At 37.3% G+C, this 15,430-nt stretch overlaps 1 protein-coding gene across 1 annotated transcript in view; it reads right to left on the bottom strand.

Moving 5' to 3' along the window:
- Positions 1-4,811: 4,811 nt before the first annotated feature.
- The window catches only part of LOC126812708 (phosphatidylinositol 3,4,5-trisphosphate 5-phosphatase 2A), a 117,972-nt gene continuing 107,353 nt past the window's right edge, over positions 4,812-15,430 (bottom strand). Inside the window, exons 22-26 of the mRNA XM_056098904.1 lie at positions 12,931-13,021; positions 12,229-12,325; positions 11,547-11,608; positions 9,500-10,005; positions 4,812-7,671 (exon numbers count right to left, since the gene is read on the bottom strand). Of these exons, the coding sequence (XP_055954879.1) occupies positions 7,429-7,671; positions 9,500-10,005; positions 11,547-11,608; positions 12,229-12,325; positions 12,931-13,021 (999 nt within the window). The 3' untranslated portion in view covers positions 4,812-7,428. The remainder of the gene's footprint in view (positions 7,672-9,499; positions 10,006-11,546; positions 11,609-12,228; positions 12,326-12,930; positions 13,022-15,430) is intronic.

Raw genomic sequence — 15,430 nt, forward strand, 5'->3', positions numbered from 1 at the left:
CCTATTCTATTATTATAATAAGGCATGTGCTTTAAGGGCTGAAGCTAAGAGCTTCCTCCAGCTTAAGGGAGAACGAGCGAGAAAAATAGGGTTTAATGTACACAGCAGTTGACTCAATGACAGACCTTATGATACAGCGTACAACTGCTAACCATTCGGACATCCAACCTCTCCCCCTCCCCCAGCTTAATGGCCTACGCAGATTAAGTGAAAAGTAAATTTATTTGTGAATGCTGAATCAAAATATAAACTACTCTAAATAACAAAAAAAAAGATTCAATTAATATAGATGTATATGCTTGTAGTAAACATACCATCAATCCGATTAAAACACAGATCCTATTTCGTTTCGTTTTTTATACTTCAAAATTTCGTTTTACTTGTCTTCACAACACTATGATCTGAAAGATTTGTTGTATAACCCACGTTCTGGTTGAAGTGAGGGATTAGCCAATAAAATGGTCTGTTATGGCGAGTTTTTGGCTTGAGGTGCACCTTGAGGTGCACGGAACTGTGGGCAACCCAATAGAAACATCAACGCTGATTGGTTAATCAAATTTCTGACATCATAGGGTCAAAAGCCGCTTGTATGACCTCTGACTTGACCTTCCGCTACAACCGGGCAGATCTTCATGAAGTGTAGGCCATCGAAAGTATAAAAAAACGAAACGAAATAAAAATCTGTATTTAAATCAGACTGACATAACCTGTCAATATGATACATTGTACTGTATACTACAGTAAGCTGGTGACCATAATGACTAGTAGCGAAAAGACTAAACATACAATTATGTTAATAATATGTACATGTATTCGGCTCTAAAGATACAATAAAATCTTATCTTAACTGTCTTTCTGGTCCCGGCCGAGAAAGTTCATCGAGATTTTCCGGCGTGGTTTCCCCTTGTCAGGGGTGCAGGAAGGAAGGCCTGACGAGAACAGCTGTCTAGTCGTTCGGATGGAACGAAAAAACAAGGTCCCATGTATACATTGCCGTGCTTGTAAAAGATTCCTTGGCAGTTGGAATTTGATATAAGAGTAGCCATAGTGCCGCTGCCCGGGCAAAATTTCCCTCATAGCACACTGTGTGGCGTATGTCCGTCTTCATTAGCCCAGTAGGAGCAGAACAGTAGGACGTTACACCCCATTTCATTTCACTTCATTTCTGTTGCCACAGAGTACCTGTAGTCCAAAGGCCTATAAAATCTAAATCTAGCTCTGATGACCACAGTAAGATGGTGACCATAGCAACCAGTAGCGAATGGGTTAAATATACAATTTATTGTAATAAGCACTGTACTTTAACTAAAACATAAAAATTTATAGCTATATATAATAAGATTCAGTCTGGTTATAACACAGATCCTATTTTGTTTCGTTTTTTATAGTTTAAAATTTCGTTTGACGTGTTCTGGATGGTGTTAGGGATTAGCCAATGAAACGGTCTGTTACGGTGAGCTTTAGGCGTGTTTTGCCCGGAACTGTGGGTAATCCATTAGAAACATCAACGCTGATTGGTTAATCAAATGTCTGACGTTATAGGGTCAAAAGCTACTCTATGACCTCTGACGCGACCTATCGCTACAACCGGTCAGATCTTCATGTAGTGTAGGCCATCGAAAGTATAAAAAAACGAAACGAAATATAGATCTGTATTTTATCAGATATAATAAGATGAGGACTGTACAAAAAGAATACATTTTGCCCACATTAATTTATTATTTAAATAAGCTCATCCAGACTGTCAGCAAGGAAAAATTTGCACCAATAAGGAATGTAACACAACACAAAAATTAACAAAGTTTATACATATATATATATGAACATGATTTAAAGCTGAACTCCGATTAAAAAACTACAGAAATAATTAAATTTAAAAAAAGTTAACACCCTCAACAATCACCATACTTGTTTTCAATTTGTATAACAAACATGGCAATTGTATGGCGTACAAAAACAGAGACAGGCCACGTCCACATCCAGTATGTGCCTTGTCAACCACAGACAAGGCCTGTCTGTTTTTGTATGTCGTACAATCGCTATGTTTGTTCCACAAATTGAAAACAAATATGGCTATTGTTGAGGGCGATAACTTTTTTTTTATTTAATTATTTCTGTGGTTTTGTAATTAGAGTTCATCTTTAACTGTTTCTTCTAATATTCTTATTTCTTTACATGAGATTCGTTAAAGCTAAACATTTGCATCCTTCATCTGAGGGCATTTATACATACAATTAGTAGCCTAGTTTACAAATTCATAAACAAACCAAGCAACTGAAACAGCATATTATGGTTAGACATTAAGATCTGTCCATCCATCATACAAACTGCGTGTTGCATGTGTAGTAAACAAGGGTTTGGGGTCAGGTAATGTATAGCTACAAGCAACAAAAAAAAATGGTGGACAGATTCTGAATCTCTCCTTTATTTCTAACATAAAAAACAAATCTACATCAAATACCCATCTTTACACTGTCAAGGGTGTATAAAACTTTTCACACTTGTCAATCGTGAAGATGATCAAAAAGTGGTATTTTTTCATTAACTGTCTCATTCACATCATCATTCAAAAATAGCTTCAGCTATCAGACAGGGGCCTTATTCAAGTAATCTTAAATTAAAATATCTTTAGGATACAGCCTTTTCATTGGTTGTGAGTTTAAATTTACCACTTGATCAATAAAAAGGCAGCAGTCTTGTGAATAAGGCCCCAGTCTGATAGCAGCTACACATTATTGCTAATTTTGTCATGATTAAATTTAAAATCTTCTATAAGGTTTATACAACAATATTTTATGACATAACATAAGTTTAATATTATAAAGTAAGTACCTCCATATAAACATATATATTTATAATTACATCTTATATTAATTACATATTATTATTATACATAGTATGTTGTTATTAAAATTCAGAAGTAGTATATCCATATATACTAGTTTAAATATAGATCTTAAAGAGACTGATCTTTTAGAGTCATTTAAAATACAGATGTGACATCATCCTTTGATGTTGGCGTACCACTATTTCTAATAATGTATGGGCAACTTTCCAATCGTACATTATCTATACTAGATGAAATATTGGACTCGCGTGACGTATTTCATTGCAAAGCACATTCGAGTGTCTGTATTTGAAATTGTTTAATGGTCTCGAGTTTAAGACATTGCGTGATATATTGAAACAACAACTCGGGACCACGTATTTCATTGAAAAGCATGTGCAGGATAGTGTCTGTATTTTAAGTTGTTTAATGGTCTTGAGCTAAAGACATTGCGTAATATATTGAAACAACACTCGGCTAACGCCTCGTGCAGTATCAATATATTACTTAATGTCTGGCTCTCGACCATTAAACCATACTTAGTAACTGGATAGAGCAATAAACTTGTTGTTGTCATGCATGGTTTCTGATTTGTTGTTACTGCTTGTCTATATATAATTGCCCTACACATTTGTTACTGTACTTGCTTGATAACGTTGAGAGAATACTCTTCGAAACGTCGCCTAAAAAAATCAGTAATTGTTCTTCTATAAGTATGTGTTATAGTTTATTGCTAAAGAGACTGTTTCGCTTTTCTATTCTTGTCTAACAGAGTTAAATTATATCCATTTTTAGTGGACTAAGAGCCTCTTTCTTCAAGACTATAATGCTAATATAATGCTACATATGGTTGACTATGCAAAACATGAAAAAACTTGTGAAGATAAAAAACAAACTAGAATGAATCAAAATCCACAAATACACAGGGCCACCTCACACCCTGCCTTTTGGCCAAGAATTCCCAACTTTTGTATTAATTTCATGCAGATAAAAAATTAAGGTTTTGCAGAAATTGCATGTAATTACGGTAATACTGGTCTATTTTATTTTACAATCAAAAATACTTCATTATAATCCATTGAATTGAAAGACTAAATAATCACAGCTATATATATATACTATTTGCCACAAAAATGAATTTTATTATATGCTATACAGATAAATAAGTACTTCATGAAATACAGAGAGAGAAATGGGTTTTAACTCCACTCAACACAAACCAGGTCATTTCGAGACTAACATATGGTTCAATTTTATTTCAATAATTTGCTTGGACGTATGTGTAGGGGTCTTTAGCTGTGGGAGGAAACTGGAGGACATGGAGAAAACCCACGAGGTTGGACAGACAACCCTACTCTTTGTGATGTACAACCGCGGAATCGAAACCATGTCAGTTGACTCAAGAACAGTACTCATGATACAGCGCGCACGCGCTAACCATTTGGTCGGCTACCCCCCCACCCATAAACGACGAACATTTCAATAATTCGCTTGCGTGTAAGGGTCTTTAGCGATGGGAGGAAACCGGAGGACCCGGGGGAAAACCCATGAGGTTGGACAGGCAACCCTACTCTTTGTCACGTACAACCGCGGAATCGAAACCACGCCAGTTGACTCAATGACAGACCTTATGATACTTCACGCACGCGCTAACCATTTGGCCATCCACACCCCCCCTATAAACGATGAACAGATACAGAAATATTATAAGTCTTAATCTTAACCTCTATGACAGAAACCTTGGTTCTATTGGTAAACTTTGTGATACCACTTTGTTCAGTGATACCGTTTATCCGATAGATTATGAATAATTAAATAAGTCACATTTGTCTTGTCCGTAAAGCAGTGGACACACTAGCCGAATCATATTATCAGTGCCAAATTTTATTCGGCCGAATGGGTGAACACACTAGGTGAATGTTTCGCCCAATTCACCAGTCGATTGCATCACCTTTCATGTCACATGATTAAACATGGCGGCGTCTATGTCTTCAAACGATCACGTGACTTCTAAATATGAGCGGATGATGAGTGGTGATTGGCTAATGAATTTTTCAATCGGGTAAATGCTTCGGCGAAGCGGACACACTAGTCGAATATAATTCGGCCGAATATATCAAACATGTTTGATTCGGCCAGATTGAAAGACAGTGGACAGACTAAGCGAATTTCGACGTAGATTGATTCGGCCAAACGACTTGTCTCTTGTTCATAAGTAGATCATGAGGTGCTTAGTGTGATTATGTGTTGGTCTGTTCTCAAGGGTTCAATGGTTGTGTTAGTGCAACATAAAAAGTCTAATCTTTGAGAGGCATTTAGTAACTGGATAGAACAATAAACTATAAAACATACTTATGGAAAAACAGCTACTTATTTAGCTTGATAACGTTGAGAGAATACTCTTCGAAACGTCGCCCAAATAAATAAGTAGCTGTTTTTCCATAAGTATGTGTTATAGTTTATAAAAAGTCTAGTTTTGTTTTTATACAATGATATGTGAAAAACAGAGCTAAGCCAAGATGAACTGAAAGATACGTCTATAAACCAAACTGATTACAGTAAATATATATATATAATATATACAATTCTCCACTATGCATAAAGTCAAACCAAACAAATCTATTTACAAATTCTTAACAACAGCAATATTTTTACAAATATTAAACAACAAACTATTTAAAAAACCAAACCTCTTTCATTCAAATGTTAAAGGTCCAGTAGACAGAATTCTAATTTTATATCTTAATTACTAGATCTTTCATATGTCGAAAATAAATGTTGTTATATGATGACAATGTCCATTTTCAGGCATAAATTTTTCCATCTTGCAAAAGACAAAAAAAAGTAAACATACAACTTCATAGAAGGAGGGGCAGATTGGCCATATCAGCATGTGGGCCAAACCAGGTCGATAGGGTAATAAATGGGCTGTTGGGTTGAAAAACAATGAATAAATATTTGGTACTTAGAAATTCAAAGGTAATTTTGAGACTATATACATATATTAAAATATATAATTTCAATGCGAGTTATTGAGCCACAGGAAAATGCACAACCATAGTTTAATATTGCTACAAATATTTAAAAAAAAAAAAATATTTCAAAAATAATCTGAAGATTTTTTAACATGAATACTTTAATGGTAAGGATGGCATCAGTTCAGGGTTCGTTTTGGATCCAAATATCATATTATGTACGGCAATGATTTAGATTTAGTCATATATTAAATAAATCAAATGGTGAAAGAAGTTAAGCTTAGCTTATGTCATCCTACGACGCGATAAAACTGATGGTGACTAATAGCAACTGAGAGCTTATGTCGCTACAACTAAATTTATCCATGACTGGACGCAACCATAGTCCTAAGCGCACTCATGTCGCCTGGTGTCAGTTGCAGAATCCGAGCCATAACTGATCACATGACCGCCACGTGATAACCCTCAAAATGGCCTCATTCCACTTGTCCGCCATGTTTGTTACCAACCCCTGGGTACCACATGACTAAATAACCGAAACGTATTGGCTACCTCAGCAAGGCGAGGACCCAAGGCTGTCGTAGCGCTTGCGCTTGCGACTAGGACAACTAGTTGTCTCCAGTCGTCGGAGTAGAACATGTGCGACTCCGAGTAACTGGAGGCGACTGGACGAGGACTGGGTGCCGTTCGACTTACACGAGTCGTAAGAGCGCTCAGGTTGCCCAGGTAGTCACGACTGATCAGTTCTACGTGATCGTAAACCAGTCGCCGATTTCGAGCCACTGTCAGTTTTGTCTTGTGGTAGGGCATAAGCTAGACTTAAGAGTATGGATGTCGACATGTCCCAGTTTTGTTTGCGGAATACATGTATATCTTATAAACTGTTTCAATATATTATTATGAAATTTTGTACATAGACCAACCTACTATAATACATGTTCTGGTTCTGTTTGCAGAGTATATCTTATAAACTGTTCAATATATTATTATGAAGCTTTGTACACAGATCAACCTACTATATGGATATTGACATGTTCTGGGTTTGTTTGCAGAGTATATCTTATAAACTGTTTCAATAATATTATTATGAAATGTTGTACATAGATCAACCTACTATAATATATGGATATTGACATGTTCTGGTTCTGTTTGCTGAGTATATCTTTTAAACTGTTCAATATATCATTATGAAGCTTTGTACATACATTTACCTATTATAATACCTGTGACTTTTGCTGATTATAAACTTCTAAGATTTAATACATTTTGTGTTTCCATGGAAACAAATTTGACTTCAAGAATACCTATTAAAAATTGTGCCGCCTGTTTCTTTGGGGGAATATATAAACTAAACGAATAACAAAAGGTGCGTGGTTGCTCCTCTCAAAATCTTTTAGTTTAAAATTTTTAAGTTTTGAAATTTTAATAGAAATATCAATCATGAATGTTGACTAGCTATCTATTTATCAACACCCTGAATAAATAAAACTTTAATGAGAGAGAGAGAGAGTCATTTCTGGAATAACATATGTTTCAATTTTATATCCATCCCCCTATTGGCCTTATGAGAAATATTATTCCAATCTCATATCTTTATATTGAAATCTGAGAATATAGATACCAGTACTAAACTACTTTGTTTTTCATTTCTTGTATACTTTGTAAGATTCTATTCCAATGATCCGTGTTATATATTCCTAGTTTTAGAAGATCTGTAGTGGTCAAGTCTATAACTTTAGACACTGTTTCCCAGCCTTTCTTTTGGAATGCTTTGAAATATTCTTCCAGTCCCAAACCACACAGCCACTCGTATGTGGTTTTAGGTTTCATTAATTCAGCATACGCTGGTTTCTTCTCTAATTTATCAATCTACAAAAAAATAAAACAATATTAGTTACTGCAGAGAGAGAGACGGAGAGCGAGAGAGAGAGAGGGAAGAGAGAGAGAGAGGGAGGGAGAGACCAAGACACAAACTAGGTCATTTCAGGACTAACACATAGTCCAATTTCATTTCAATAATTTGCTTGCACGTTGGGCGTCTTTAGGAGTGGGAGGAAACCAGAGGACCCAGAGAAAACCCACGAGGTTGGACAGGCGACCCTACTTCTTGTCACGTACAACCAGATCTATATTTTGTTTCGTGTTTTTATGGCCTCTACTACATGAAGATCTGACCAGTTGTAGTTGAAGGTTGCGTCAGGGGTCATTCGAGTGGCTTTTGACCCTATGATTAACCAATCAGTGTTGATGTTTCTAGTGGGATACCCACAGTTCCGTGCACCACACACCAAGAACTTGCCGTAACGGATTGTTTCAATGGCTAATCCGTCACATCAATCAGAATGCGGGTTATATAACAAATCTTCCAGATCCTAGCGTAGTTAAGACAAGAAAACGGAATTTGAACAATAAAAAACAAAACGCAGTAATAATCTTGTGTTTAAATCAACGCCGGATTAACCATGGTGGGGGCAACTGGGGCCTGGAACATGTGGGGGGCCCCTCATCACCCCCCGGGAATTTTTCAGAAATTGGAGGCCGGAAACGTGTATTCCTGGCATTTCACGCACTAGTGTGGAGCCATTTAGAAGTACCTACCCCAGAAAAAAATAAAATTCTGCCACAAAATTAGCGCATTCTGGCTTTATTTCAGTGGACCAATCAATGCGAGTGCTATGAAATGATGGCATTTCTAGAGGAGGGGGCTGGACCCAACTGAGATTGGCTTTGATCCGATTGGTTGATGAGATAAACGTCTCACCTGACCTCTTTTTCATTGACAGGTGTTTAAACCTGTTAAGTGATGAAAACTGTGAAATAAATCTAACTTAAAGGAGCTTAATCACTAATATTTGGGACCTAGATATTGACACAAATGGGTTGCAACGTATATAATAATGTAGTATGACTGTATATAAACTGATTTACATTCAATCGTTTCTGTTTTTACTCTAATTTCAAATCAGTTATATTTGGCAAAATATGCCAGAAGACTCGATCAAATGGCAATCTCTAGCGTCCAGTTATTCCAGACTACACCGAGAGCATTTATTGTGAATGCTCTCCAGATAAGAATATAGCGTCATCGTTTGACATGATTTGTGGAATATGTCTAGCCTCGTCCTTTCAGTCCCTTGTTACAAATGGCGCTGAAATGCATTATGGTACTTGAATCGTGTACCAATGGTATAATGTTTATTATGTCTTAAATATTGGATATCACAAGCCCATCTTTTTTCGGGAAGATTACAACATCAATGTTGATTTAAATTGACAAATAATTTGTGTTTTCAATGTCGAAGACATTGGATGATATTGAGTTAGAGACTTAGCTACTTTAAAGTATGCTTTCTGGAGATTAATAATAAATTTCCTCATAAAAGAATAAAGAGAGAGGGAGAGAGAGAGAGAGGGAGAGAGAGATGGGGTTTAACATCCACTCGACACAAACTAGATCATTTCGGGACCAACACATGGTTGTATTTTATTTCATTAATTCTCTTGCGCGTTGGGAGTCTTTAGCAGTGGGAGGAATCCAGAGGAACCGAAGAAAACCCACGAGATTGGACAGACGACCCTACTCCTTGTCACGTACAATCAAGGAATCGAATCCACGCCAGTTGACTCAATGACAGACCTTATGATACAGCGTGTCATTCGGCCATCCAACCCCCCTAATATAAGAAAAAGAACTCACTATGGAAGGTTTTGTTTTACGTGGAAGTGGTGGAGGTATCCCAGTAGGACAGTTAATGTAACTTGGTACCGCTCCAGCAGGACTTGTCGTTGTTAATACACCACCCAATAAAATAGGTTCCGTTGATTTTAAAACTCCAGGATTCACCGTTGTGGCTACAACTGGCATTACTTGTCTTTGTGCAGCCTGCAAACTAGATTGACCCATAATGGGTTTTGGCCGTCTTGACATTGACACAGGGCTATTAGAACCAGTCACTCCATTGGATGATTTAGCCATTGCTCCATTATTGGACCAATGAGAATCGCTATCACTTCCACTGTTTGATAATATATTGTTGACTAATACTTCGTCGGCACTTACAACATTTTTTCGAGATGTTGCCATAGGGGAAAATGTACGATTTGAAACGACTTTAAGAGACGCTTCTTGCCGTCTCTCAAAAAATGGTGCATTAGGTAGCCATTCTTCAGGATCATGATATTCTGTATCCAAAGAAACAAGTTCTGTAAATAGAGAGAGAGTTTTCATACTTTAATCTGCATGTATTCTTTCCGACAATATTAAATTTTTAATTGCCTGATCCTCGGTTTAATGGGGCATTATGGGAGATTAGATAAAGAGCTTACAGTTCTCGCTATAATAGGGGTCTTTAGCAGTGGGAGGAAACTGGAGGACTCAGAGAAAACCAACGGGGATGGACAAGCGGCCCTACTCCTTGTAACATATTATGGTTCAATTTTTTTTTTCAATAATTCGCTTGTGCGAAGGAGTCTTTAGCAGTGGGAGGAAACCGGAGGACCCGGAGAAAACCCACAGGGTTGGACAAGTGACCCTAATTCTTGTCATGTACAACCTGGGAATCGAAACCATGCCAGTTGACTCAATGACAGACCTTATGATACAGCATGCACATGCTAACCATTTGGCCATCCAGCCCCCCTTATTTCAATAATTTACTTGACAAAGGTCATAAAAGGAAGAGTGCCAGATATATATCTTAGTGAATTTGTTAATTTAGGATAAAGACTCTTGTTAAACTTTTATCCTAGTCTTATGCAAATATCTGAAACATTTTAATACTTTATTAAATGAAATGAAATGAAATGAAATGAAATTTAACGTCCTACTTTTCTGCTCCTAACCTGGGCTAATGAAGACGGGCATACGCCATACAGTGTGCTATGAGGGAAATTTTGCCCGGACAGCGGCACTACGGCCTACTCTTATATCGAATTCCAACTGCCAAGGGATCTTTTACGTGCACGCCAATGTGTACACGGGACCTCGGTTTTTCGTCCCATCCGAACGACTAGACAGCTTTCCTTGTCAGCCCCTCCGTCCTGCATCACTGACAAGGGAGAACCACGCCGGAAAATCTGGATGAACTTTCTCGGCCAATGCAGGGATTGAACACCCGACCTCCAGGCTAGCGAGCTAGCATCTTACCCACTTAGCCACGTGATCCCCTTACTTTATTAAAAGGAATGGAAACTTTCAGTTTTCGTATGGGTTAGGTATATCACAGGAAATATTTAATAAGTAAAATAATAAACCTACCATAGGATTTCTTAGGAATTATTTAATAACTTCTTTAAGTAGCATTTAAATAGTGTTAGTGAGTATTTAATAACTTCTTTAAGTAGCATTTAAATAGTGTTAGTGAGTATTTAATAACTTCTTTAAGTAGCATTTAAATAGTGTTAGTGAGTATTTAATAACTTCTTTAAGTAGCATTTAAATAGTGTTAGTGAGTATTTAATAACTTCTTTAAGTAGCATTTAAATAGTGTTAGTGAGTATTTAATAACTTCTTTAAGTAGCATTTAAATAGTGTTAGTGAGTATTTAATAACTTCTTTAAGTAGCATTTAAATAGTGTTAGTGAGTATTTAATAACTTCTTTAAGTAGCATTTAAATAGTGTTAGTGAGTATTTAATAACTTCTTTAAGTAGCATTTAAATAGTGTTAGTGAGTATTTAATAACTTCTTTAAGTAGCATTTAAATAGTGTTAGTGAGTATTTAATAACTAAAATAATAAACCTACCATAAGATTTCTTAGATTTATGAGATTTGTATGAAGCAGCTACAGCAATGAACATTTCACCTCTACAATGTTAACAAAAAATATGCATTATCATCATCATAAGTAATATTAAATTCGTTGCTTGGGGAATATCATCTTTACTTTATTATCTTACTTTCATGTCACTGAGATCCGATCTTGCCTGTACTGTACAGGTATTCTTCTACCCATCGTCAGTACTTTCAGTCAGGAGTTTATTCGTCACTGTCCTGGATTTTAGATAATATTCCTTATTCAGTATCACTGAGATCTGATCTTGCCTGCACTGTACAGGGGTTCTTCCTGCCATCAACAGTACTTCCAGTAAGGAGAAGGAGTTAATTTGTCACAGTCCTGGATTTTATTAATATTAAATTCCTTACAACTAATCAGAGAGTGTGACTTAAATCAAACCATGTGGTGAGCTACACAGGTCCATCGGATCACAGGCCCATCAGATAACAGGTCCGTCGGATCACAGGCCCGTCAGATCACAGGCCTATTGGAACACAGGCCCATCGGATCACAGGCCCGTCGGATCATTTGGGGGTGAGGTTTGAAGCCTGCCATCCCACCCAACCAATTATTTATGAATATTTGTTCCTCAGTTTAAAAAACTTTTGAACAAGATTAATTTCAATTGTCCAGATTTAAATGTACTGACCTCATTCTTCCTGTTTCTTCACCATTATGTGTTAAAACAGAATCAAACGGATGTGGTTCATTATCAAACATGTTCTTTAACGATATAACACACTCTCCTGTACATATAAATAATCAAATCATATAAAATGGCCGTCTAACATTCTACTTTTCAATACAACTCGAGCTAATGACGATGGGCATCCCGGCATGCCCTATGTAGTGTGCTATGTGGGATTTCTCAGGCCACTGCTAGATTGACTTATGATACTTGAGCTTTTGAGGGAGTTTTTCTATTCTTCCCGTTCAATCAAATCTATTTCAAGTACAACAACATCACAGCCCTTCATTTTATCTGGGGTCTTCCCTAAAACTTTGGACAGTCATTTAAGGTATTAAAAATGGTGAAAGTATTGTTCGTCTCCAAACAGTATTGTTTACACTGTAGCCATTTGATAGCCTTGTTTGTCACACAATTAGTTTGTCTGCAATATTCTGCTATGCACTTGTTAATTGGGCGTTATAAATTTCTTGAGTCATGATGTAACGTTATGTAAACATATTTGGTCCAATTTGGAGCTCTGTTTAAAGCGTAATGATATTAGTACGCAGTTAGTTATAGGTTGTTAATCGAACTATAATTTGGAACAGAAATTTGCTTCCATTACAGCAATGTTAAGTGGGATTAGGTCTAAATAGTATTGAATAGACTGTTCTGACTCACCATAAGATTCACTATCAGCACCAATACTTTTAACAGCTATTAATATATGTTGTTCTTCTAGATAATCCTGATCACTAAATAACGGTCGCAGCTAAAATAAATAAACAATATTATAGCATATAATATATAGCAAATAAACAATGTTTACTAGAAAATAGCAATGAACAATGTTTACTAGAAATTATGTTATGCGGTATAATATATAGCAAATAAACAAAAAATAAACAATGTTCACTAGGAATTATGTTATACGGTATAATATACTATTCAAAAAAAGTAGGGGATATTTGATTTTGGGGGCATAATACTAAAATATGCAAATGACTACGAAAAAAGTCACTATAGAACCTAACAGAAGAAACATTTCCAGTTACATGTGACGCCCAAACGCACCAATAGCTACCGCATGGAATGCAGGTGATGCTTGGGATCATCATGGGGGTCCAACCCAAGATTTGCACGACTCTGACTTTGAATGTTACAGTCATTGTGGCATTGAATTCCAGGGTGGAAACATCAGTTTAATTGTTTTAGTGACCAGAAAACAAATTTTGATATGCGTCGGCTTACCCAAAATGAAAGGTTACGTGCCCTTGGCATGCTACAGATCGGCACAACACAGGCGGTTGTGGTGCGGACGATGAATGTTTCTCAGTCTGTCATAAGCAGGCTATGGTCCAGATACCGTGATACACAATCTGTACAGGACAGACCATGCTCAGGTCGACCAAGGGCGACAACTCAAGCCCAGGATCGATTTATCCGTACCTTGGCCTTGAGAAATCGTGTCATCACAGCAAATCAGATCAGCGCTCGTCTTCAAACAGACACTGGTGTGAGAGTGAGTGGCCAGACGATTCGGAATCGACTGCATAGGGGTCACCTTCGCGCCCGACGTCCTCGCGTGATCCCTTGTTTGAGAGATCATCACATTCAGGCAAGACGTCGTTGGTGTAGGGATCGTCAACACTGGGATAATCGACGCTGGAGCAATGTGATGTTTTCAGATGAGTCAAGGTTCACTGTTGATTTTTTGGACAGACGTAGGAGGGTGTGGCGTCGTCGAAACGAGCGCTTCCAAGACGTTAACGTCATCAGACATGATCGATTTGGGGGGTGGTTCTGTTATGGTGTGGGGAGGCATCACTGTTGCTGGAAGAACGGCTTTACATGTTGTTGCAGGGCGTGTTACAGGCCAGTACTACCGGGACAACATCTTGGCAGTCCATGTTGTGCCGTTCGCACGACGTCATGGCCGCCGTTTCATCTTCCAGGATGACAACGCAAGATGTCACAGGGCCAGGATCGTTACAGGTTACCTCCAACAACAGAACATCACCACATTACCTTGGCCAGCACTGAGTCCCGACCTCTCCCCCATCGAGCATGTCTGGGACATGCTTGGACAGAGGTTACGTCAACGTCAACAACGTCCTGCCAATGTCCAAGAACTTGCTGCTGCGTTGCAACAGGAATGGGACAATCTGGACCAAAATGACCTTAGACGTCTCATTAGGAGTATGCCACGTCGGATCAATGCTTGTTTGGCAAACAGAGGAGGATTTACCCGTTACTGACTTGGTTGTGATGCTGTGGTAACTTTGCTGTTTGACCCCGGGTATCATTTTACCCTTATAATGGTCAGTCTGTGCCTTACTTAGTCTAACGATCATTTGGAATAAATCGATGAATGTGAACTTCATTTCATTTTGTCATTTGTTTCTTCGTCAGTTTCATTAGGTGACTTAATAACACTTAAAAATCAAATATCCCCTACTTTTTTTGAATAGTATATATATAGCAATAAACAATATTCACTAGAAATTATGTTATACAATATAATACATAGTAATAATAGCAATGAACAATGTTTACTAGAAATTATGTTATACGGTATAATATATAGGAATAATAGCAATGAACAATGTTTACTAGAAATTATGTTATACGGTATAATATATAGCAGATAAACAATGTTTACTAGAAATTATGTTATACAATATGTGTAGGAAATGAAATGTGGTTTGCAACTGGGAGCAACTGCTTTCAAACAATAGCATGTGTGCTTATGTTGATCATATCAGCAACTGAGAGGAATTGAATTTGGAGCATTCATGTTGACTCGGAACTGATAGCGATTATATTTATCATGTGATCAACAAAATGGCGAATATCTTATAAGAAGAACACCAAAAGCTTGGTCGGTTTTGTATTAATACATTATTGTCGACATCTTCGACATTTGAAAAGTGGATACCTTCATTCGCTTCCAATTTGCCTATCTATAAAGTCAAAAGTCACATGACACATGTCTCTTATCATGTGATGTTATTTCCATGGAAATGGGTGGCTGCCAGTTGTAAGAGCACTCATGTCGACGGCAACTAGTTGCTGCTAGTTGAAGCGAGTTGCAGAAAGTTAACCATGGGCAACTGGCTCAACTTCCTGGAACTAGTTGCTCTGAGCTATAAGAGACGCTCAGGTCGACCTTTTTCAGTTG

This window comes from Patella vulgata, chromosome 1 (assembly GCF_932274485.2).
Source record: "Patella vulgata chromosome 1, xgPatVulg1.2, whole genome shotgun sequence".
Taxonomy (NCBI): Eukaryota; Metazoa; Mollusca; class Gastropoda; family Patellidae; genus Patella; species Patella vulgata.